Source organism: Vidua chalybeata, chromosome 28 (assembly GCF_026979565.1).
Source record: "Vidua chalybeata isolate OUT-0048 chromosome 28, bVidCha1 merged haplotype, whole genome shotgun sequence".
Taxonomy (NCBI): domain Eukaryota; kingdom Metazoa; phylum Chordata; class Aves; order Passeriformes; family Viduidae; genus Vidua; species Vidua chalybeata.
The window spans coordinates 3,601,632-3,627,544 of NC_071557.1; the positions used below are offsets into that span (position 1 = coordinate 3,601,632).

At 48.8% G+C, this 25,913-nt stretch overlaps 1 protein-coding gene across 1 annotated transcript in view; it reads right to left on the reverse strand.

Annotated features, from left to right (window-relative positions):
- The window catches only part of ANTXR1 (ANTXR cell adhesion molecule 1), a 66,106-nt gene that overhangs the window by 28,516 nt on the left and 11,677 nt on the right, over positions 1-25,913 (reverse strand). The window contains 9 exon segments of the mRNA XM_053966350.1: positions 3,484-3,579; positions 8,726-8,804; positions 9,064-9,133; positions 13,073-13,171; positions 15,493-15,553; positions 20,681-20,761; positions 22,536-22,604; positions 24,842-24,921; positions 25,680-25,713. Of these exon segments, the coding sequence (XP_053822325.1) occupies positions 3,484-3,579; positions 8,726-8,804; positions 9,064-9,133; positions 13,073-13,171; positions 15,493-15,553; positions 20,681-20,761; positions 22,536-22,604; positions 24,842-24,921; positions 25,680-25,713 (669 nt within the window).

Below are 25,913 nucleotides of genomic sequence, written 5' to 3' on the forward strand. Positions count from 1 at the left end.
ATTCTTCCAAGCTTACTTCCAGAAAACAGCTTTAAAGTTAAAAACTGCTGTTGGGTGCCTAAACACCAACACCTCATTTATCTGCCAGCCACACCCCTGCATTTAAAATCACTGTAGTATGAAAATGAGCGAGGTGGGGCAGATTTCCTACGTGGGCAAATAACCCAGCCCAGCCCCTCAGGCCACCCTGCATGGCTGCAGAAGGGAGGCAAGGGCTCAAACCTGGAGGAGGTGTGATGGATGAGCACCATCCCAGCACGGGAGACCCTCCCAGCACAGCCAAACCTTCCAGCTATTACATTAATTCTGCCTTTACTGTACATCCCAACACTTGAGGCAGCTCCATTCCCAAGCCAGCCTAACAACGTGTCTCCTTAGGACAGTTTTGGAGGTTTATTATCTCCTTGGCTTACCTCTACAATAAAAGCTATTTGATTTATATCACCATTAAACCTGAGGCTCACGTTGGCCTCCTGCCCAGGAGAAGTCCAGCCCCGGGCAGCTGAACAGCCTCCTGCACACACGGCTCCTGCTGTGGATGTCTGGACTGCTCCAGGCTGTGCTGGGCGCTCAGGAAGGAGGAGGGATGGGAAGACAGGCAGTGCCTGGGGGCAGCCAGGAGCTGGGATCTGCTGGGATCTGCTGCCTGGCAGATCTGCTCAGCTCAGGAGAGGTGGGGTCACCCTGCTGGAGGTGTCTGTGTACTCGTTTCCTTCTTGCCATCCTTCTTGTTATGAGCGCAGTTCAGGGAGTTCAGCACGGCAGAATTGTTCCTTTGTTTTCTGTTCTTTAATGAACCTCCCACAACCTTTGGAGAGGTTCCTCCTGCCTCCCATGCTTTTGTAATATCCTCCACAGGTATCCAGGGGAATTCTGCCTGTGCTGGTACATCAGGCACAGCAAAGAGTTATTATTGTCCTGATCTACTAAGCAACAATTGCCTCTACTGTAAAGCGAGTGCTGAATTCCAGGCTTCATCCCAGAGCCCTTCTGAGACCAATAAACTTGGATGCATTTGGAAACAGCATTCCTTCATGGACGAGTGCCAAGGAGATACTGGGCTCCAGATAAACCTCCAGAGTGAGTCTGTTGACTCCAGTCCATTTACTCCAGGGATGAAGCTGGCTCAGTATCTTTCCTGAAGAACTGCTGGATAGTAATGACTCCTATTTAATTAAAAAGCACGCCAAGAGGAATTTCAGGGTTTAGAAATGTGCTTGTTGCTCAGAAACAGATTTATACTTGCTAAGAGAAGAGTTTGTTGTGTTTTTTTTCCTTTTTCCCCTGACACATCCCCAATTATCTCGGAGACGTCCCTGGGCTGGAATCCACGGCGATGTCTCCGGGTCTGCGGTTTGGTTATTCGAGGTTGGAGCTCTGGGCTATTGTGCAAGGCAGTTCCTCTGCCCTTAATTCACTCCTGACAGCTCTGCATTCCTCCCCGTGCCACTTCCAGAGCAGCCAGAGCTCTGCTGGGCTCCCTCTTGCCATCCCCGACAGGCTGGGCGCTCCTCCAGGGTTTATCTCTGATTCCGCGGCGTTTTTGGGTGAGCAGTGCGCAGCGAGGTATCCTGGCTGCTCTGCCAAACACACCGGATGCCCTCCCGGAGAGGTGGAAGAGATTTCCTGCAGGCTCTTGGAATAAAATCCTTCCAACAGCTACAGGGAAGTGTTTGACTACATTGGAAAAATATCAGTGAGATAGTCCCCACTTGCAGAGCTTGCTCAGAGGGAACGTGGGAGGTAAAGGAGGAGAGTGAGGAAAAGCTTTTATCTGCAGCAAATGTTTTAAGTGGAGAATTTAAATCTGGAAAATATTAAGCTTTTAAAGTTTCATGTGGACCAGAAACTCCCTCTCTCTGCTGCACCCACCTTGCTTATTACAGAAAATATCTGGACTATTTTTCACACTCGGGGCTGTTACATGACCACTGTCCTCACATGATTCCACTGCAGCAGAGCCACGGTGCCCTCATGACAGCTCCATATCCCTCCATGCCCTGCTGCTTTTATTTATGCCTTTTTCTCATCAGCCTCATCTTTCTGCTTCACAGAACCTCAAAGCAGCAGCATCACTGAGAACATTTTCCCTCTATCCCCTCAATTCCCAGATCCCAGTCTGCACAGGGCACATCTCCCCTGACTTCCATGCAGATGTGCCAACAAAAAGCTGGCCAGCTCCCCTGGGAATGTGCCATCTAGTTTAGACAAATAACTCTGAGCAACCTACCATGCTGCTAGTCCTCTGGCCAATTTTAGAACCATTTTTTTTTATTGTTCTGAAAGTCCAAATAAATATTTTTTCCATTCTGGTTTTCATCTCGGCACTGAGGTGCCAAACTACTGTGAAGAGAAGCATTTTATCCCCATTTTCAGCCAGGAACAGAAATAGACAACTAAGATTTTTCCTGCAAGATTTCCATCCTTGTTCTGGAATACACATCTCAGCACAGAGTGGCTCCTGCAGTGTGTGGCTCCAAAGCTCTCTGCCCTGCACTGTAGATTTGCTACAACATGGTGCGAATTTACAACACCGTGTCTGTGATTTAAAATCAGGAATAACGATGGTGACCCAGAAACTGGGGCCAGTTTGGGCAGCCTTGAAAGCAGCTTGTGAAAGGTGACAGGCAGCCAGTCACAAACCCAGGCTCCAGTCCTGCTGACATTTGTGTGTCCCTAATTCTTGGTCTACATTTGCAGCACAAACAAGATCCAAACCAAAAGCAGAGCTTCCCTGCATGGTGAGCTCCACAGCAATGAGCCCTCACCCCGATCCTCGCTGGGAAAGGCAGAGCCAGGCTCAGCAGGGATGCTCAGGGTGGGACAGACAGACAGCAATCACAGGAGATGAGAGCTCATCTCCAGTCCTGCAATTCCCTTCTTGCCTCCCTTCACCCCTTCCTTCTCCCCTGTTCTTTCTCCTGATTTCTCTCTGCCCTTTTAAAGCTTTAACTCTGATTGTGCTGCTGAACTTTTTTGAAAGGGCCTGGAGGAAAGACAAAGCTCACTGAAGCACAGACTTCCACTGCCACTGTCACTGTGACATTCAAAGTGCTTTTCAGACAAGGTGATCCAGGAAACACAGCTCATCTTGCAAAAATCTGGACACCCAGCAATGTCTTCTCCTTGCCCCTGAGGCAGAACCAGGCCTCCAGTGTGGGTTATCAGTCCTGCCCTCCTACAGGAGCCCTCCAGCACGGGGATGCTGGCACCAGGGTTAGAAAATCCACACCAGGGATGGCAAGGAATACATTTCTGCAAACTATTTCAATTTTGTGACCAAAACACAGGGCTAAAAGGTTCCTGACAAGGTTTGGGTGTTGGCAACAGGGGTCTAATCCATGGCTGGGCGGATGAAACAGGAGCCCCAAGCAGAGCCAGCAGTGGCAGAAATCCTGGGATCAGTCCTGTGGAAAACTCTGCCTCCTCCCCCCTCATTTCTTACTGAAATGCTGCTTGGTGCTGGTGATTTCTGTCACTTACCACGGTGCAGCAGAGGGGCCAGAACCACCAGAGCAGAGCCAAGGCCAGCAGGAGGAAGAGGATCAGCAGGGCGATGGCCAGGATGGTCCCGTCGGACTGGAGGAGAACAGAGAGAGCACAGCATGTGACACCTGGGACACCCCTGCCACAGAGCTGGCCTCACACATTGTAGCAGACACATTCTTCTCTCTTTCAGGATTTTTTTCATAGAGGAGCACAGAAAGAAGAAAGAGAAAACAGTTTCTATTTCTGCTCCTTATTTTTCCCATGTAGGATGTGTTTGGAGAATTGCTTACCTGGGGTGATTGCTTGATTAAATTCTAGTGAAGATTGTTTAAGCCTAATGACCAATCCAATCCACCTATATCTGGACTCTGGAGAGAGGGTCACGAGTTGTGAGTTAGTTAAATATAGCAGTTAGAAAAAGTAAGTATATAGTTCTAGTATCTCCTTTAAATAGTATATTAATGTATTATAGCATAGTTATAATAAAGAAATCATTCAGCCTTCTGAACTGGAGTCAGACAACAGCATTTCTTCCCACCGGGTTCACTGCATTTACAATAACACATCCTCCCGTGCACCCTGCCCCAGCTGTGTCCCAAAGGCCCCTCTCTATTTGCTGCCACGTTAATGATGTCATTAGGGTTAATCACACTAATGGCACCCATTTAATTGTCAGAGCAGGTGCAGCTCTCCCCTCTCCTCACACAGGGAACGTGGCACCTGCCCTCTCCAGCACCTCCCTGCACAGAGGCTGAGACCTCTCCTTCACCTCACAGGTTTTGCATCATTCACATCATGCATTCTGTTCTGACCCCTGCACTTACATCAAACACTTAATTCAGATTAAAATTCATGTAACCTTCCCCAGAATATTGAGGTGAATGCTTAAAGAAAGATTTGAAGAAGAGCTCACAACACAGTCATGGAATCATGGAGGGGTTTGGGCTGGAAGGGACCTCAAAGCCCATCCAGTGCCACCCCTGCCAGGGGCAGGGACACCTCCCAGTGTCCCAGGGTGCTCCAAACCCCATCCAGCCTGGCCTTGGGCACTGCCAGGGATGGGGCAGCCACAATACTGGCAAGGTTTTCCTGCAGTTTAAGCAATTTCCTTGCAGCTCCTCCCTCCTGCAGCCCAAACATGCTGGTGTTACAGCTGAGTCTAAACTCACAGAGATCTCCAGGGCCCATGACCCAGGTCCTGCTGCTCCTCTCAGCTGTGCTGACTCAGAGCAGCTCTGCCAGGAGCTTTCCAAGAGCTCCGAGCATCCAGCACAAGGACACACAGGGAGTTTCCCCATCATTAACTCCAGAAGGTCCCCTCCTCTCGGGATTCTCCCAGTTAAAGACCATTTTCTGCAGTTCTGCAGCAGAATTGCAGCTGTGCCTGTGACCCTGAGATGTGCCAGCCTCCCTGTGCCAGGATCCTGCTGCTCCCAGAGCAGCAAGGCCTGACCTAAAGCTCTCCGAGATGCTCCTGCTGCAAGAGGCAGAGATTTAAACCCCCCCAGCCAGTGTCAGGGCCAGGCTTAGGACAGGTCCAGGGCCAGGCTGACCTGCTGCTGTGACAAATGCTTGAATCCCTGCAGCCCAAGGGCCTGTTGACCTCCCCACCATTCCAGGACACAGAGTAATGGAAGAACAACCAGGTTTGAGAGCATTTTCCAACCTCTCTGCTGGTGCAGAAAGAATTTCTGGAGAACTTGGACCAAGAGAACCCGATCTCTGACACTTGGAATCAAGAGGGGGTAATCCACACAGGAGAATAAATCACCCAAGACATGTCTGGAAATGGAACTTGGACCCCAATGCACACAGAAAAAGCTCATTTGAGAAGACAGAGCTGTTCATTTGGGGCTATTCCTCCAGACAAACAGCATGAAGGCACATCCATCATCTGCAAAATGCAACCTGCTGGTATTCAACGCTTTAGAAAATGTGATCTCAATGCTTTACTGCCCTAAAATTGTAGGAAAAAAATCAGGCTTTTTATGTCTAATCGTTATCTGCCCTGTAGCCCCATATTAAAACAATTATTTGGTCGTTAAGAGTATTCTAAAATCAATTTTCAAAAGTACAAAACAAATTAAAGTAGCTTTTAAACTGTTTTCTAGAGACTTTTTTTTTTTTGTTCATTTAAAAAAATAGAATTTATTTTTACTTTCCTTTCCCCCAGGAACAACCTGTAAAAGCCAATTTTTGATACCCCAGCACATCTGTTCCTCTGCAGTGCAGCTGGCCTGGCCAGCTGGGGGCTTGTGTATCACAGCAGCAAACGAGTCCAGAGGCCTGGGCAGGGCTGGAGCTGCCAGATCTTCCAAGTGTCACCCAGAATTTAGCTGTCACTGTGCAGTGCCTGTGGTTTATACAGCTCTGACTGTGCTGAGGCAGGAGCTGAATGATAAATGATTCAGCCAAGCTGAATGACAAGCAGGAACAAAAATCTGCCTGCTCAGAAAGTTCCACTGGTGCTTTGAGATCTCCCTCCCAGTCTGGTACAGCTGCTGAGAAAGGGCTGAAGCATTTCAAATGTCTGATTTCATTCCAGTGAGGACCTGCACATCACAACACAGCGTTTAACACTTTCCTCTCTCCCAGTTCCTCCAGCCCTGACCCAGCACCAGCAGTGAATCCCTTTCCAAGAGCTCCCAACTCCACCAGCCACCTCTTGCTCATTCTTCCAGCAGGGAGTCAAAGTCCAGCTGACTTTCCTGAGTGTTCATTTTTGGTCTTTGCTTGCCAGGAAAGCAGCTGTCTGCTTCAGCCATGCTGTCAATTGAATGCTTGCTTCTCTGGATTAACTCCAGAGAGTCCTTGAGAATCGACAGCTGACAGAAAACAACAGCTATTGCTTACAGGGGAAAAGGGATATGTGCAGATCATTTACAGACTGTGTCAGAATATAAAAGGCAAAGAAAGCTTTTCAGGCCATGGAACTGCTGGCTTTGCTCCTTCTCCCAGCAAACACCCACTCCTGGGGGGCACGGGGGGCTGGGGTGCAGGGCATTGGCACCAAGGTGAGTGTGGAGCTTTTGGAGAGGCCACTCCAGAGCTGACCACTCCAGAAATGCACCAAAGCACCGATGGCTGCTGTGCACAAAGGGAAGGAAATATCTGGTTTTTCCCTGTGGGTCACCATCACTTCATTTCCCAGCTCCCAGATGGCCCAGCAGACCCAATTCCAGGTCTGAAGCCAATTAAATAATTTGGTGCTCACTTTGTGTAGGGGTATTTCCAGAGCTGGAGCCCCTGTAACCTTAATTAAAGAGAGCATTGCAGTCCCAGTGAACAGTTTTACCTTTGAAAAGGATTTGAAAACATAAAACACTGTTACAAAGACAAAAATGTGCGTTTGCCCAGGAGGAATTGTCCTGTTTTTCTGAAGCCTGAGCTACAGTTTGCAAAGAGCAGCCACTGAAAATTTCTCATCTGGCTTCAGAAGCAGGATCTGAGCTGTGGCTGCCCTGCAGATCCAGGCTCCCAGGCTGGAGGCATCAGTGAAGCACAGGCATTTCCAAAGGTTTCCTTACAGCTGTTAAACAGCAGAAGATAAACAGGTATTTCATCTCCTGTAACCTACAAATAATAATTCTACCCCCAGAAGAAAGCACATGAGGAAGGAATAATTCTTCTCTAAGCATTGTTTCCCAGGTCCTGCCTCATGTGAGTAAAACATAGAAACCCCTTTGTGCTGACAAAATCTGCACTTCTGCAAGTGATCAGTGAACTAGAAACTAAAACCTGACTAATAAAATAAATTCCCTTCTTTTAAGCCATGAGGAAATCTTTGTTGGTTTTGGAATTTAACCTCTCACATAAGCTCTGAAAACTCTCTCCACACAGTCTTGTCCTTGAGGAACAAGGATCAGGTTGGGGTGACACAAAAGCCTTTTCTCAGCTGGTACTTCAGCCACAGAGCCCCTCCGGAAGCTGATGTTGTGCTGGCCTCTCCCTTTGCTGCACAGAGACAAAAGCAGCCTGTGGCCACATCCTTCAGTCCTCCTGGCATCCCAAAAATTACTCGAAGCCAGTTGACAGTAAAATGAAAGCAGTGCCTCAGCCATGGCCTGGGCAATGCTAGGTCTGCCCACAGATGAATAAAGCTGAGTGCACCAGGCATGAATGACTGCTGGGAATCCCAAAGGAATTCCTTCCCACCCCCCAGCACACCTCATTTCGTGCCCTGCTCCCAACAGCCAGCCCTCAGCAGGAGCAGCATGTCCAGCATTACTGGGAGTGACAAATTTCATCATCCTGTTCCCAGCAGAGCCTGAGGGCAGCAGTTCTGACAGCCCCCACGTTCCCCCCACTCCAGGGGGGAACTCAGCACATTTCTGGCCCATTTCTGGCTGGTTTCCCTGCTGATCACAGCTGCTGCACTTGCTGCAGAGGGATCAGCCCAGGAGAGGAAGGCAGCAGAGCTGCTCCTTGTCCCCTGGGCAGTGGCCAGGCAGGCACAGACACCTCCAGGGCACTGCCAGCCCAGCCCTGGTCCCTGTGATGCCTCAGGTTTTAGTTTTCATATTTTTCAGGTTCTGTGCTGCTTTAGTGTGCAGTTCTGAGCTGCATGTTAGGGGATGGTGAGCTCTTCACAGAGCAGGGAGACAAAACAATTCCTGCTCTAGCTGGGGACTAAGGACAACCACCCAAATCTCAGGCCCAGGAGAACGAACAACGTGGAATGAAGAGAGAAAAACAAGGAGGATGGGACTTCATAACCTAAAGCTGGAATTGGACAATTAACCCCAATATGCAAATGGAGCAGAACTTAGAAAAGCGAGAGACCCCATGACTGGTTGTGCATTTTGTGACCATTTTGGTTCATCTTGGGCTCATTTTGTGACCATTTTGGTTCATCCTGGGCTCATTTTGTGACCATTTTGGGTTCATCTTGGGTGCAGCCCTGACTGGGCTTTTGTGCTGCCCAAGGTGGATCCATGGAGGAGATCTTTTGAATAAATCCCTGCTTTATTCTGTGACTCTGCTCTAGCTCAGCCTTCCCAAGGCATCACCTGTCCCAGCACAGACCTGGAGCCCGAGGTGTCACTGAAGGCTTGGCCACATTGTGGCACACAAGACACCCGAAATGTCCCCTTGCCACATGTTCAAAGTGCCCTTTGAGGGGGGGACAGGTCCCTCACAGCAGGCAGAGCCAGCCTGGCAGCCCTGCTGCTGCTGGGACACGCTCCTGGTGTTAAAGCCCGGCACCCCCAGAAGCATTTCAGGAATCACAACTTACACAGTGCGTGCTGGAGATGATGACAGAGCTGGAGATGAAACTCAGCCCATCATTCATGCTGACTTGAAGAGCTGCTTCCCTGGAAAAAAACAGAACCAAGTCAGGGCAGCTCACACACAGCCCTCTGTCTGATGCCACACTGTGCCCTGGCTGCTCAGAAATCCCCCTGGATGGATAATTCCCACTGCTCCCTGTGCTCCAGGGCACAGCTGGCACTGAGCACGAGGGGATGGCAGCATGGGATCCACATGGGACCAAGGAGAGTGGCAGAGCACAGGGAGGAGACCCAGCCCCATCTCCCCGCGGGCAGGGTGAGTATCGGGGCAGCAAAAACGTACATGCCAACTTCCCTCAGCACAGGTGCTGGGCACAGCAGGTAGGTGTCCTCCACCACGAAAGGCTTCTCATCTGGAGAGGGGAGACAGTGGGATTAGTGCCAAACCACTCACACAGGCCTCGGAGAGCAAGTTTAAATTTAAACACGGGTTTTCCTTGCCATAAATGAGATGGGGGATGAGGAGCTGCCTCAGGTGTGAGACACAGCAGGGCTGAAGGTAGGGAGCTCTTGGGAAGGTCAGAGGACAGGGACACTGTGTGCAGGGGGACAGGGACACTTGAAACAGAGTTAGTTTCCGAGTTAGGAAAGTTGTGCATTACAGAAAATGTAACATTTTAAGGCAGAAGCATCTGAACCTCAGTTAAACCTTCCAGCCTGAATTACACTGGTTTTAAAAGTGATGAGAGAAACTACCAAGAGGCCTGAGGAGCAGGAACACTGGGTGATATTCCTCCTCTGCAGAGTCGAGCCAGAGCTCTGTAGCAGCAGACACTGCCAGGAGCTGCCCAGTCCATTTTCCAGCTCTCTGGGTGTGCTGTGGTGGCACATCTGCTCCCACAGGGATGTCCTCACCCTGATTTATGAGGATATCATCAACTCCATGAATTTATGACACTGTCTCAGTGCACACATGCCAAGAAAACGAAGATCAGTGTCTTGTTTTCTCCTTTTCTAACTCTGGCAGCTGAGGCTAAAGGCTGCTCCCTGCCAGCACTCACAAAACAAAAGCTGCTTCATCCTGCAAGGCCTTTTACTCAGATCTCCTTGGGTTTTTGTTTCTCTTTCTCTCCCTGCCCACCCCCATCAGTCCAAGCCTCTCTAGAAGGTTTATCAGTCCTGGCTGAGCTCCAGGCTGGCCAGGCTGGCTGCAGGCACAGATCAGTTTGTGTGGAGAATGTTTTGTGTTTCACCGCAAAAATGAGCTGTGCTCTAAACAAAGGAGCATCCATTTGGTTTGCATAACTCTGGCCCATCTGACTCCTGCCTGGAAAACTCGCCCAGGGAAGGCAAACAAAACAACACTTCTGCTGCAGGACAGATTTCTGCATCCCAGAGAGGGGCTGGGGGCTCCCCATTGTTATAGACACATATTATAATATTGGCTTTTTGCAAATATTAAAATGGATTCTATATGTGTGGTGTTAAGGTAACTTTGTTATACAGATATATATTTTTTTAATTAAGCTTAGAGAAATAGCTGATATAAGTTTGCCTGTGTTAAAATGCCTGCTGGGATGGGATAACACCCAGTGAACACAGGGTGAGGACACCTGCACAGATCTGCCAACCATCAGCACTCACCCTCTGAAGGCAGTGAGGGCCAGGGCCCAAAAACTGGAGGTGATGATAAAAAAAGACTAAAACCACAACCCAAGAACCCACATGCTTTAAGAAGGCAGAGCCAAGAAGAAATATACCAAACAACTCTTGGAACATGTAAACTATTTGGGGGAAAGTTTACTGTGCATAAGGGCCCATGAATATGCTGATGTAATTAAAAGGTATTTAAGGGGTGTCCCCAAAGATAACAGGGTGCCCTTGGCTGAGTGCCATAAAAACCTCTGCTCTGTGGTCCTTGTCTCCTGTTGTCCTTTATTGAACTTTTTACATTTTCACAGGAGAGTGAACACGTTTTTCACATAATCTCTGCTCTGTGGTCCTTGTCTCCTGTTGTCCTTTATTGCACTTTTTGCATTTTCACAGGAGACTGGCCATGTTTTTCACAGAATCTCATGCCAGAGGCTGCATGCTGTGGTTTGCACTGCTGCCAGGGCTGCTGGCAGGGCTGGGAAGGGAGGAGGAGCTCCTGAGTTTGCTGCCCTGATGTCATTTGGGTCCCGGGCTCGGGGCTGGGATCACTTTGTCTCTTTGGACATTTTATACCAGGGATGCCCAGGCCTTGATCACCCCCAGAGCTGCAAGGAAAATCAGGCTCTTGCTGGATGAACCCCCCCAGATGACCCAAACTGGCCAGTCCTGGGGCCTGAGCAGCGTGCAGGAACAGAGGAGGGTCAATCCTCCCACAAAAACACTTCTGGGCTCTGTGGGTGCCCTTTCAAGCAGGTACCTGACACTGCTCAGACTCCTGAATTCTGAACTCAGTGTTCCTGCACGTGAACAGCTCAGTGTAGCCTGGAAAATCTATTATTTCCAGCAAGAGGGAATAATTTCTTATGCCATTTAGCAGGGTGTAACCTTCTGGCAAGTCATAACTTTGAATATTTCCTGACCATAATAATAAAAAAGCTTCAATGTATGCAGGATGCTTTAACATAGAAAAAAAAAAAAGAAAAAAAAAAAAAAAAGAGATACAGGAACCCAAAGAAAGTGACTGAAGAGGTAGTGGCACTTTCTTGTAGCCATATAACCATGCCAGAATTGGTTAACGGCTCACCCAAGAATCTGCTGGGCACTGAAACCTGACTGCAGGGATCCCCACTGAGGGCTTTAGGAAAGTGCCACTGCCATACCCAGTGCTGACTGCAGGCCCTGCAGGATCAGCAGGGCTTTGCTCCAGGAAAGGCTGCAAAAGCTGCTTGCCAAACTTCCCAGGTGTCACAGAGCAACGATTCCCCCTGCTCCCCCAGCAGCCTCTCATCTCCCCACTGAGCTGTCAGTGCTCAGGGCAGAGCTCAGCCTCCCTGCCCAGGGCTCAGCCTCCCTGCCCAGGGCTGTCTGGGCTGGCTCCTGCACATCTGGGCAGTCTCAGCCGTTTCAGCACCACAGAGCAGCCCTCAGTCACTGCTCTGGGTGATCACCTTTAACTCTGTGCAGGCTGAAGCCAATCCTCCCAGGTCCTGTTGCTGAGCAAGCCTCTGATCACAGCTCTGCTCAGCCAAATACTCCTCACGCTTTCTACAGATGTTCCTCTTTTTTTTTTTTTTTTTTTTTTTTTTTTTTTTTTTTTTTTTTAGCCCATAGCTCTGAACATTATGAGTCGATGCTCTCTTCACCTGCCACTTTTCCCTGCCAATAATCCCAATAAAACCCCATTAGCTCATGCCTTTAACCTCGGCACGTCCCAGCCTTGCTCACTACATCTCAGCTGGGATAATTTAAGGTTTCAGGAACTGTTGGCTCAGTGTTATCTTTAAAAATACCTCCCTCCCTGATACAATCAGAGGCACAGAGGTTTGGAGCAAACAAAGACAGCTGAGCTTTCTAACCTCCATCAGGTTTCCATAAAATCCTGGTTCAGTTCTCTCAGGGAGAGGGTTTGAGTTGTGTCACCTCAGATGAGCCAAAACACCTCCCTAATTCTCTGCCCCACCCACCAAGAAACTACGAAATGAAAGGAAAAGTTATCTGTCATAATTGTCCTTGAAATGCACTGCTCTAAGAGCAAGGATAAATTCTTTATAGTATCTGCTTCTACATTTATTTCTATTTTGTTTCCAGCCTTGCCTCAGCAAACTCCCCCTGCTCCAAAGAACAAGTTACCCAGATGCTCAAAACACACCCAGCCTTTAGAGCTCCACTTCCCAGAGGTAATTAATGCATTCAATTTACCCTGAGCAGGGGCAGGGCTGCCTCCAGAGCAATCAGGCATTTTCTGAGCAAATCCCAGGTTAGGAATCCCCTGCTCAGCACAGCTCCACAGGCAGAGCTGCAGGAGCAGGGCACCCCAAAACACAGGTGAGGGGAAAACACACCTGAACCCCCTGCTCACAGCTCTGAGTGATGCTCTGAGCACCCCAAAACACAGGTGAGGGGAAAACCACACCTGATCCCCCTGTGAGCACCCCAAAGCACAGGTGAAGAGAGAACCACACCTGAGCCCCTGCTCACAGCCAGGATGCTCTGAGCACCCCAAAGCACAGGTGAGGGGAGAGAACCACAACTGAGCCCCTGATTACAGTCCAGCCAGGGATGCTCTGAGCAATCTCCCTTTTGAAAAGGAATCCCTTCTGCACCCTGCCCGTTCAGAGCTCTCACAGCCAAGGCGTTTGGAGGTGCAAAGCGCCGAGAGGATGCAGGGGCAGGAAGGAAAACAAAACCCCGGAGCTTACTGAGGGTGAGCGTGTCGTTGATCCTGAAGCTGCAGAGCACCCGGTCCACGTTGCGGGCGTGGCGAAAGCCATTCCCCCTGACCACCACCTGGAAGGACTCTGCCAAAACAGGCTCGGGGTTAGTGCTGAGGCACAGCAGCTCGGGGAATGCTCACTGTGAGAGGCTCTCAGCTGCTAAAATCGGCTGTTCCACAACTGGGTCAAAAACCTGTTAGAAATGCACCTGAGAGGAATGAGGGATTTGTCTTTCCAAACCGGCTGTGGATCTGCTGGGGGATAAAACCAGCACTGGGAGATAAAATAAACAATGGGGAGGATTCCGCTGATTGGTGAAGGGGAAAAGTTATTTGCTTTTACAAATAAACTGTAGGCTTGCAGATAAATAAAATTGGACATTGAAAGATGTAAGAAACAATGGGGAAAACCCCTGAATTCCATAAGAATGAAAAATTAAAAGGGAGGGTTGTACATTAGAAGGAAACCTCAGGTATCAGGTATTATGGGAAATCTGTACCCCTCAAGTACCTCAGCCAATGGGGAAAGAGAGAAGGGAAATTAGGATAAAAAAGGAGGCTGCATCCTCCAAAACTTGGAGAGACCCCAGGGGAATGTCCCGTGGCCTCTCCCTTTATTGGAATGAAGAAAAAGGACTCCTCTGCCTCCTTTTTGGACATAAACCTCTGACATTTGTGGATTAATTTTCCTGACATACCCAATTTCAACGTGGATTTTTGGCAGCAGGGAACAATTCAGCACAGACACACTTGGGCTGGCCTGCAGTGGAAACATGAAGCTTCAGGGACACTGAGCTCTGCCCTTCCCAAGTGTCCATTTCAAATGGCAGAAAGTTTTGGATGAAAAAGGCAAAAAAAAAATCTTCTAGTGACAGATAATTTGGGGAAGTTTAAGTGTTCCTTTCCCAGGGAGCTGTAAGGGAAGCAGCCCCACGACTCCTGGGACTCTATGGGAGAGGCACTCAGCTCATCCCCACTGCAGCCTGGCTGGGGAAGGGGATTTGAGCACAAAACTGTGCAAGGCAAACCAGGAGTTACCTCAGAGCCTCAGGGACAGCACCCCGGATTTAACATCCCCAGGAGCACAAGGAACCTCCTTTTTGTGCAGGGCCAGCTCTTTGCCCTTGCATTTCACAGCCCCCATTTCCCTCACCTCCCCCAGGGCCCTGCACACTGTACTTGTCAGGAAAAGCACATTTCTGGAATCTGGGCTCCCTTCCAGGCCCCACTGGTTTGCAGCCAAGCTGAAAATCATCCCAGCACATGCAGGGAAGCTGCTCCAGGTCCTTTGTGTGCTGGGGACGGCTTTTGGGAAGGGCACAAGAGCTCTGCTCAATATTCAAGGGAAATCACAGAATTCCCAGGCTCTGAGGGATGAGGGTTCAAGTACAAAGAGCAGAAATCAGAGATATCACAGGGCCACTTGGGGCTGGACTGGAGAGCCCAGTGCCCGCTGCACGGCCAAATTACCCAGAAATTCATTTCAGAGTAATGGCTGTGCTGAAATCCACCCCTGCAGTGCCCTGGACAAGCCAGCAGTGCAAGAGTGGCCTCAGGTAAGACAGAGCCCTCAGGCTGGCTCCTTGCAAACAAAACAAAACAAAACAAAGCAAAACAAAGCAAAACACAAAACAAAAAAAAAACAAAAAAAAAAAAACCAAAAAAAACCCAAAAAAGGGAAAATCTGCCAGCATCCCTCAAGGATGTGCACAGCAACGTGAACACTCGAGGTGTCCCAGCTGTGCCTGCAAACACGGATTTTAAGGACACTAAAGCACATAACTGGTGTAGCCAGTGGCACTTCCACCAGTCCCAAAGTGATTAAGCTACCTGCAGGCCATGAGCAAGGACTGTTTGCCCAAACTTGGAGGATCCAAATAACTGCTGGCATTTTCCAAGGACTGCTCCTCTTGTGAAGGCCTGGCCAAATTCTGATGCAGTTTTTCTAAAGCCCTCTGCATTTCCTCTCTGGGCACAGCTGGTCCTAGACCTGTCCTCCCACTAAGGATCAAAGCCCTCAGAAAGTGTTAAAGATGGTTATAAATGATGATTTAAACCCATCTGTGTTCTAGAAGCATCCTTGTTTATCACTTGAGTATGTAAATATCTTTTTTAAGTGCAGTGCATCTACTTCACAGCCAAGTAAGAAAGACTGGTTTGACAGAAGAACATTTATGCAAAACTTTTGAATTCAGGCCTTTTCTGTATGAAAATCCCATTTGACATCACTTGGCAGAAGTGGGGCACATGCAAACTGCCCTGAGGTGAAAAAGAAATTCACCCCCCAAAAAAAGGTGAAATATTTAGCCCCTGGTAATTAGTGAATCTGGCACTCTCCAGCAATTAGAGATGGACTGAAAATTGTATTTTAGGCAACACGGAGAACGTGGCCTCGTTCATACTTACCCCCTGCACAGATACTGGAGGGCTCTGCTGCCAGGATTTCTATACAGGACTTCTTCAAAATCTGAAAGGGACAAAATGTGAAGCACCTCAGCCTCGTTTCCACAGAGACATGAAAATAAACCTTTAAATCATCAGAGCAATTTGCACCCGTGGCACAGCTCCAGCCCTTGACTTCCCACTCTAAACCACCCAAGCAGGTGTCACTGCCCTCCCTGAGCTGCTGGAAGGTGAGGGGTGCCAAGGTGAGGGGTGCCAAGGTGAGGGGTGCCAGGCTCTCCCCTGCCCCGGGGCTTTGTGCCCCGGGTTGTGCAATAATTCTGAGATTCTTGGTGACCTGCAGCCCCTCGCAGGGTGGCTGTGGAGGCATCACTGCCCTCCCTGGGCAGCCACACCTGCCCAAAGCTCCACTCAAACATCACAAGTTTAAACGAAACCTCTCAGTTTTGCCCTAAATCACCCCAGAAATTGCGACGGAGCCGCTTCTCCAGCCTCACCCGAGGGGCTGCGACTTCCGTTTTAACCTGAATTATGTGAGCTCACCTGAGGGCACCCCCGAGGCTGCTCAGAGAAAAGCACAGACGATTCTCCTCCATTTAAGCCAGGCTTAACCGGAGCAGAGCGTCTTTGGGAGGGCTGGCCCTGGCTTTAAGCACTGGATTGCGGTGATTTGCTTGGCTCAGGCTGGGCTCTGAGGGCAGAGGATTTATTTGGTATTTATTCCCTGCAAGCAGCAGCCTCTGCCCTCCCTGCAGAGCAGCCCCAGCTCCTCCTGCACAGCCAGGGTTGAGCCTGGGCAGAGCTCGGGGGGCTCAGCTCCAGCCCCTGCACCAGGGGACACCGAGCAAAACTCAGCTCAGCTCCAAGAGGCAAGCAAATGTCAGCCAAGCATCCTTTGGCGACTCAAATCCAGCATGAAAACTATTTTCCCAACTTTAAATTGAAACATCTGTGAGGAAAGAACAGCGACCAATACAATGAACCCTGTAAGGAAAAGAGAATTTTTTTTTTCCTCCACAGTCACAGCTCCCTGCCTCAAATACCTAATTGTAAAAGCTACTAATGGAGCCAGGCTTTGCTTTTTCAAACATTTAAACAGAATTTTTACTCCAAAAGCAGGGCTGAAAGTACCAAGGGGCTGAAGGAGGCAGGATGGTCTGAGCTGGTGGCAGCCTGAGAGGTGAGGAGAGAGGAGATTTGCAGGAACAAGGTTTTACAGGAACTGTCAAGTGGAAAAAAAGAGAAAGTCAACAGCTGAGAACAGAACTGAGAAGAATTTAAAATAGAAGAATTTAAAATAGTCAGGATAAGGAAAAACACAGAGAATGTAGCATACAATCAGCGCTTTTTAAATGAAGTAAAACCCCACATGATTAAATTTGAGATTAATGACTTCTGCTCGGCTATTTACAAACATTCCTGCTGCAAGGCAGCTCAGAGGGGGAATAGCAGGTGTCTTAATTAGATGATGCAGCTCTCCCAGCCCAGTCCAATCCCTTTACATGACCATAAAATCTGCCCTAAAACACTTTCACGGTGCCAATAGCAATATTTATTTTGATTTAGATTAAGTTTCCAATGTTCCAAGCACACACCCTAACTTAAAGTGAACATTAGGCAGAATTACTGCAAAAGGCAGAACTATTGCAAAAAAAAAAAAAAAACCCACACCCAAAATAACCCCTTTATGTCTCTTCCTCATTAAAAAAATAATTCAAAAAGGATTCAAAGTCTTCACTGCATGGGATCTGCCATTTTCTGAGTGCACAGTGTGGTGGGCTGGAGGTACAGCTCATCCTGGTGCTCTGGCTTCCCAGGGAAGCAGATGCCACGGCAGGGTGGTGATGCCATCTCCTGACCCATTTCCCTCTCTGCCAGGTGAGGCCCACGAGGTCATTTTTGGAAACCAAGGCAAGAAGGGCAGTGAAACTCTGCAGCTGCTGGAAGCTTCTGCTTGATATTCTGCTCACGAGGAGCACCCATCCAGATCAGCTGCAGGTTCCTAGGACATCCTTTGCACCAAATCTGGGAATTCTAATTAGCAAACAGGATGTTGAAGTGTAATAGTAGGTTGCTGCCTAATTAGTGTCAGTGGTAATGACCTGCAGTCTGATGCCAGGTGCTCATTAGCAAGCTCTGCTCAATTACTGAATGCCAAAGTCTGTTGCCTATTAGAAAACAGCCATTTATTTATGGAGTGTTTCCTGTCCAATAATATCTGCATGAGCTAAGTAAAATAAATCCCTTAAAGGTGCATTTGAGGGAAGAAAGTAGCAGAAAGCTGATCCTACACCATTAAAATGAGCAAGGAGCACTGTGCAGATGAGGTTATCAGCTGGTAAACATGCAAAGTCCAGTATGGAATTTGCACACAGAAATTAAACCTGAAAGGATGACCCAAAAGGAGCACACAGAATTTAAACCTGAAAGGATGACCCAAAAGGAGCACACAGAATTTAACCTGAAAGGATGAACCACTTGTGCATTCATTCAGACACAAGCCAGCCCTGCAGACTGCTTCGTGCTGCTTCATTTCTCATCCATCACAACTGCAGCTCTCAGACCCCTTGCCAGGGCTTCCAGCTCTGAGATGAGCTCCAAGCTGGTGCCATGGTTGAACACACATGATCAGGAGTTTTCCTGTCCCAGGAGCTGCTCCTCAGTCAGCTCCTGTCACAGCCTCAAAGCAAGGTGATGACAGGATCCCATCCTGACTGTCACCTTGCCTCATGTTCCTTGCCTCCAGCACTCCTACCAAAGCCATTCTGGGCAGGAGGTTAGGTTAATTTCAGGTTTTCTTCTAAGGCTAGTTTCATTTGCTTTAAATTGGCGGGTTGTGATATTTTTCAGAAATTTTTCATAGCAAAGGAAAATTCAATAAAACAATTCAGTTCCTTCCATTCGTTTCCCAGCCTGCAGCAATCAATCAAATGTGCTTCTGCTCCAGATTATTCACTCCTGACAAACTCAAACCACTCAGTCATTAACAGGGGGAGGCTGGAGTTTTAGCAGTGGCCTTTGCACGATGAGGAAGAAAAAAACTTGGTTTGCCTAATAAAAAAGTCACGTTGGAACTCATGGGAGAGAAAAGACCATGCCCCATGGTGCACTGAACACCCACTTTAAGAATTGTGCATTCAGGCATGAGCTCAGTGTGGGATTGGATTTTCCTCTCACTTTCCAGGGCTTGGAGGGGTCAGTCCCTCCTGGAACACCAGGAGCAGATCTCCTGCAGCTGCTCAGCCCCTCTGGCTCCCCCAGAAAAGGAAGGGCAGGTGCTCAGGAACATTCCCAGCCCCACCACCTCCAACTTCTCTGCTCAGCAGGTCCAGCTGCACTCCACCACTCCCAGCTCCCACCCTCTTCCCTGTTCCAGAGGGACTTCCAAGCCCACCTGCACGGGCAGAGGGCCAGGACAGACCCACCCAGGACGAGGCAGGAGGGGAAAGCCAGGGCAGCTCACCCCAAATTCCTGCAGAGCCACACAAAGCCAGGTATGCACATCTCCTGAGCTGATCCAGACTCAGCACTGGGTCCTCCCTTCCCCTGTGACATCAGCCTGGTCCAGCCTCTCTCCTCGTGGCTCAGCATCCTTGCTGTGCCAACTCTTGCACAGGAACTGAAGGAAGTTTCCAGATCCCAGGGCCCTTTCACCATTAACATTCCCTGTGGCCACAGATGCTCCCAGCACAGGGGTGCTTTCAGCAAGGGGGACAAAAGTAGGGAAGAGCTGATTTTCCAGCTGATTTTCCAGCTAGAACAGGAATCTACAGATTGTTTGTTATTCTCTGGAGTGATTAATGCCCTCCTGTCATTCCTTTCACACAGAAAACCTCTTCCCTTCTCCCCAGGCTACTGCAGGGACTCCTGTGCGGTGCTCAGGTCACAGATCCAGCTCTGTGCAACGGCACTTCCCCATGACCCTCCTTCCCAAGCTGGGAAATCTTGCAGCACTCAGCTGGAGCAGCTCTTGCCTGGCTGCCTGGAGGCTGGAACTCTGCTCAGTACAACTGCAAGGGGAGTCAGGACTGGAATTCATTAAAAACAGCTGCAAAGGGAATGCAGGGCTGACAAGCAAACCATTGCTGCGTTGTTGTTGTTGTGCTGCTTTCTGGAATGACAGGCAACACCTGATTGTCCAAGAGAGCTGAGGCACTAGATCCAGGCTCAGCCAGGGCCAGGAAAACCAATAAACCCAGGATTGGGTTCCATGTCCATGTGAGAGCACTGGGGGAAACTGAGCCTGTGCTGAGGGAAGGGTTTTGCTGGAATTGCATTGTCCAAAGAGCACGTAACCACTGTAAACAGAGAAATCTGAGCACCCCCTGCTCCCCCCCCCCCCCAGTGAGTGCCCCCTCCCCAGCTCCACGCTGGAGCTTTCATCTGGGTTTTGTCACCCCAAATGGGAACACACAGGGCCCCAGAGGGATTTCCCATCCTTTGGAGCCAGGGGAAGCACCCAAATCAGCCCAGCCACCGGAGCTCTCACATGCTGCACCCAATCCCTGCAGGAAATGCCAGGCGATGCCTTCAGTTCTAACTGCTGTATTTTTAAGGTTCTGTGCTGCTTTAGTGAGCAGCTCTGAGCTGCATGTTAGGGGATGGTAACACAGAGTAGGGAGACAAAACAATTCCTGCTCTAGCTGGGGACTAAGGACAACCACCCAAATCTCAGGCCCAAGAGCACAAACAACGTGGAATGAAGAGAGGAAAACAAGGAGGACGGGACTGCATAACCTAAAGCTGGAATTGGACATTAACCCCAATATGCAAACGGAGCAGAACCTATAAAAGTGACAGACCTCATGACTGGTTGTGCATTTTGTGACCATTTTGGGTTCATCTTGGGCTCATTTTGTGACCATTTGGGTTCATCTTGGGTGCAGCCCTGGCTGGGCTCTTGTGCTGCCCAAGGTGGATCCATGGAGGAGATCCTTTGAATAAATCCCTGCTTTATTCTGTGACTCTGCTCTAGCTCAGCCTTCCCAAGGCACTACAGGAGCTGGGAACAGGGAAATCTAGGCACCTACTGATAAACCCCACCTTGAAGCAGCATTTTAGTACAAACCAAGGTTGGTTCCCTTGGGCTGAGTGGTTCAGTGAATTCTTTTCCAGCAGGTTCTTGTGAACACAGGAAAAGCAAACCTCGGGGTGACACCAGGAGTGCAGACACAGGGGTGGAGGTACTCACAGAGTCTATGATGCCCTGCAGGGCCTCAAAGCCATCGTTCACGGGGAAGACATGATCTCTGCTGTCAGCAATCCGGGCCAGCTGCCATGGTGGGAGAGGAAATGGAACAGAAACGCAAAGGTTGAGATCAATTAGCCAGCAGGCAGCAAATTAAGACTTCTCCAGATTAACTCACTTGCAAGTAAAACCCTCAAATACTCCACTGCTCTCTCTGGATTGCCACTGCATTGTGGTTTGTTAAGCAGTAAAATGTTTGTCTTGTCAGCCTGGTTGGCTTTTTTTTTTTTTCTGATCCCTTTACAGGGATCTCAATCCCTTTACAGGGATCAGAAAGGACTTGGAGACAAGACAGTGTGGCTTTCTCTGTACCCCAGGGGCTAACGATCTTTAGGGCAAAGGTGGAACCCAAAAAAAGTTGGACTCCATAATCATGGGGGTCTTTTCCAACCTTAATTCTTCCACAGTTCTTTGAAATGATACCGTAGGCCTGATTCACCTCTCCTGTCAGGACAGAGGTTTGATATTGGGCCTGTGTTCAGCCATCAGAGAGCCAGAGAGGAGTGAGGGAGACACCAGGGGATATTTTCTGGGTGGAGGTTGAAAGGTCCCAGAGGAGCATTCAGAAACCTCTGTGATGAGCAGGAGGGGCCTTCCTGAGGAGGTGGTGAGTTCAGGGCAGCCAGGACATCACCTGCCTGCAGCTTCAGCTGCCAGGAGCACACCAAGGGTTAAGGCAGGGCTCTAAGCTCAGACCAGCAGTAACGAGCTCTCCTTGCCTCTGCTGGAACAAACTCAGTTGGAGTGCTGCAAGGCCAGGGTTTGTTCCAGTAAATCTCCCCTGGCAGAGGTACCAGAGCCTCTCTGCAGCTTCCTGGAGGCAGCAGAGCAGCCAGAGATTCCTCCCAAACCCCATGGGCTGCCCCTGGCCAGCTCCTGGCACCCAGAGCCATCCTGGGGCAGCTTTGCCCTGCTGTTCCAGGAGGGCAGGGAAGCAGCTCACTGCTGCCTGGGCTGCAGAGGCTGCTGGAAAAAAGCTGGATGTTCACAGCTCCCTCAGCTCATTCCCCACAATCCTCATCCATTCTGGGGTTTCAGATACAGCCAGGTAATTCCAGTTCATTTTTTCACCATCTCAATGCCTCCAAGGAGCAGCTGTCTGGGGTCTGCTGCTTCAGGTCTGGTCTCTGTGCCGTTTTTATCCCCTCTTTGCTTTTCCTGTGACTTACTTTGGGTTACACCAGTCTCTGGGTTTGATTCAAGGGAGATTGTTCTAAACCAAGCGTGCTTTGACTCCTTTTCTGGAGGCTGAAAAACCTGAAAAAGTCTCCCAGCCTCTGCTCGTGTGCAGTGGGGCTGTGCACGTGCTTCACTCATGTTAGAAAAATGTCAACTGCTACTGTGTGAAATGGAATTCATGGCCATACTAACATTCAAATGAGGAACCTAGAAGTCAGACAAAACCCTGTGAACTGTTTCTCACTAATGAAGCTGTTTGCTTTCTGCAGCATGGCTTTCTCCTGAAAGAACAGCTGCACTGAAGCTGAAGGGTTTTATGGCAGTGCTTCAGTTTTATGGGGAAAAGCATCCCCACAGCTTCCTCCTGCCTCCAGCTCAGGCCAGACAGTTTGCTGTTCTCCCTGTGCCCTTCCCCTGCTTTTCCCCAGCATTAGAAGAGTGGCTGAGTCAAACAGAAAGGGAACAGAAAGGGACCAAAGCCAACAGCCAGACCCAGCCACACCGGGTGCTCACTTCAGACAGGAACAGGAGGAGAGGAAACCCCTGGAGGAGCCATGAGCAGGGGACCCAGGGCTGTGAGGCAGGCTTTGCCAGGCTCTCAGGGACTGGGGCTCCTCACCTGGGTCTCGTTGAAGTCCTTCACACCCACACAGTACACGGTGGCCCCCAGGTCCCGCGAGCGGTTTGCCTGCAACGGGACAGGAGGCACAGCACAGTTACCAACAGGCTGGGACCTGTGGGAATCCTTAAAATCACAGGGTTTTGGGAAAGCTGCAGCAGGCAGGCCTCAGAGACAGCAGAACTGCAAGCAGAGCCAAGCAGTAGCTGTAAGATTTGTCAGCAGAAAAATGATACAAGAAGTAGAAAGTAAGGACAAATAGAACAATGGTCTGTGTATGAATGCTTGTCTAGAATAACTCCCTAAGCTACAGAAAAGTATATCTGGAGAGATAATAGGAAGTTCTAAGCTTAAAAATGGAGCCCTGTGCATAGTGTTTTAAGGCTTACAAGCAGGTATTGTATTCAAAACAAGCGAGCATTGTTTTAACCAAAGGTACGAGTGCTTATAGTGGTTGGAAAAATCTATTGTCAATATGCTTTTGTTTTGTGTGACTGGTCAAAAAGCTTTTGAAGTGAGTTGTAATATTGAGTTTTTCAGCTGCTGCCTGGGATGTGAGCTGCTGGCATCTGCCCACCGTCATAACCATGTGATGAGAGTGATGCTGGAAAATAAACAGCTCGAGAGGCGTTCCACAGCAGTCCTGTCCTGTGTGTGATTTGTACATAAACCCTGGCCAGCGATAAATGGTGCCTGTGTGAGGCTTCCCCAGAGCTCCTAAGCATAAATTCACCCCTTTTCTGTAGAACGAGCAAAGGGGGAGCTTAGCAGAAGGGCACTTGAAAAGTTTTCCTCCTTGATTGTGTAAAATCAGGTTTTATCTGCTGGTGTTTAGTAAAGGGATTTTTAAAACCTAATTAGTTCACCTTTCTACCTCCTCCAGCTTCCCCAAAGATGTCAGACAGGCTAAATCAATTTTCCTTTCCTAGTTTAGGGCACATCCCAGTGTAACAGTAACCGAAAATGCTTTTGTTTTTTGTTTTGCTGCCCTCCTTGTTCTGTTTCAGACAGGTGTGCCTGGGCTCCTGACACCTGGAGGTGAGAGGGGCTCCATTCCACCTGAAACTGCATCACTCCAGTGCTTACACTGCATCCTGAGCCAAAGGGAGAGCAGCCACAGGTTTGATTTTCCTGCTGCCTCATTGAAGCTGCATTTACTGTTGCTCCAAATGCCTGAGTATGAATGTAGTAACTTAATGGTATTTCAGCAGAACAAGAACACCTGAGCTGACTGAAAACTCCTTCCCAGAAGAGAAGCTGGTGAGTCAGACTGAACGGGAAGACTGCAGCAATGCAAGTTGTCCAGCAGCAAAGAGCTTTTTGAGCAGAAAAGCATCATTCCAGTTTCACTCTGGGAAGCTTCAACCCAAACTACTGGAACAACTCACAGAGTAAGTGCCGAGTTCAGGATCTCCTTCCACCAGCCCAAAACTGTTCCTCCCCAAACCAAAACAAATACAACACTTCTGACCTTTCAAGCTTGTTCACTCACCTCTAAAAGCAAACTTGTTTTTCTTGTGGATTTTTTTTTATTTCAGAAGGGAAATAAAAAGAGATGAACTGTAAGGAGGGGAGCTGGAGATTCAGGACATTTGCTGGAGCAATACTGGTTTTACTCTACAAACCCATTCTTTTTGTTGTTATTGGATTTAATGCTGCACTTTGGACAGACTGAGAGGAAAAATTCTGTCCATAGCAAACTCCTGCAGAAATACCCTCTGCCAAGTTTAGATCATCCTGGTTTGACTGGCAAGTGCCAACTGTTCATCTCTGCAGGGAGGATGTCCAAAGGAACACACTGCAGCAGAGCTCTCAGGGCTCACCCCACTGTTTAACATTTTGTACAGTTCACTAAGTTAATGAGGATGTTGAGAATGTGTGCTGGAGTCTCAGAGATATTTGTGGAAATGTCAGACTGGGTGATCTGAAAGATTTTCTGATGTGACAGAAGCCACCACCCTCTTTCTGCAGTCCTGACTTTGTGTGAGAGGGAAAAAAAAGTGAAAGTGAGAATATTCAGCATTTCCCAGAGCAATCCAGTAAATACTGAAACTTTTCAGCTGTGAACAATTCCTTCTTCTATATTTATCTCTAACTGGAAGTTTTAACCCCTCTCCTTTCCCCTGACCAGTCTCAGCTGTGGTGAGTCAGAGGCTGCTGCTCAGTGGTTATCCTTTAGATTCGTGTCTGCAACACCAAAGTGGAGATTTCTCCCTGGGGAAAAGGGTTTTCCTCATCTTCTGCATTCATAGCAGCAAGCCCAGACATTCCACTGTCTCCCTGACTACAAAGTGCAAGTCACTTACCTCCCTCTCAGAGTAGAAAAATAGATCTTCGTGGAGCTCCCCATCTGTCAATGCAATGATGACACTGGCAGTTCTGTAACCTGAACACACAAACCTCTTCAGTCCCTGCTTTTGGCTGTGTTTTTTAAAGCACCTCAGAAAACATCCTGCCTTAAGGGCATAACCCTGGTGGAATTTCAGACCAGGGAAGGAGACTGCAGCCATCAAACACCCAGTGTAATTTGTTCCTAGTTAGCTCCTGATTTCGTTCATGCTGTCAGTTCAAGAAATCCAGAGGGGCTTGTGATAAAAGGCTCAGATGGGATTTCAACAAAGATGGTGGGGAAAGGGCCTAAAATCTTCAAGATTCCTGAGCAACATTTCAGGAACATCATTAAACCTTGGCAGCCTTCCCTTCCAAACCATAAAGTTTTGACATCAATTACAGGGAAGGAAAGGATATTTTTCCAGTTGCCTGCACTTAGCGCTGGTTTTAATAATTGCTGGTTAAAAAAATCTTTTACTTAACAGCTTCTCCACGTATTTGTGTTTCAGAAGGAAGAAGAAATGGTTGCCTGAGCCCTCCAGCAAAAGCAAGGTACCAGTTTTGGTGAGGGTGGGCACCTGCAGCCAGCCTGGCTTCTCCCTTTTGGCCTGAAACACTTTAATTCCAGCTCCTTAACATTCCACTTGTTGGTTTCCCAGTTCAGGAATAGTTCCCTGACTAGCGCCATATCCCTGCAAGAATAGGAAGCCACCCCCACCCTTCCCACAGCAAAGATGCATTTTAGATCTGTTAAAGTTATCAATCAAAAAGAAAGAGGAAAAAAACATTCAGTGGATCAAGAAGGCCTCTCACCGTGAACGTTCTCGTAGTAAATCTGCTCACTTGCCTGAAATCAGATCAGAAGATTATTAGCAATAAATCAACAATAGGACCTTGTGAACAACGTCTTGTGCAGCAGAAAGGAAGGGACAGTGGCAGTGAGGGTGTCACATCTGCAGCTCACACACGAGCTCTGCTTTCTGACCTCTGATTCACAGAGCAGGGCTCTTGCCTGGGGTTTCGACTGCATTCCTGCAAGGTCTCATC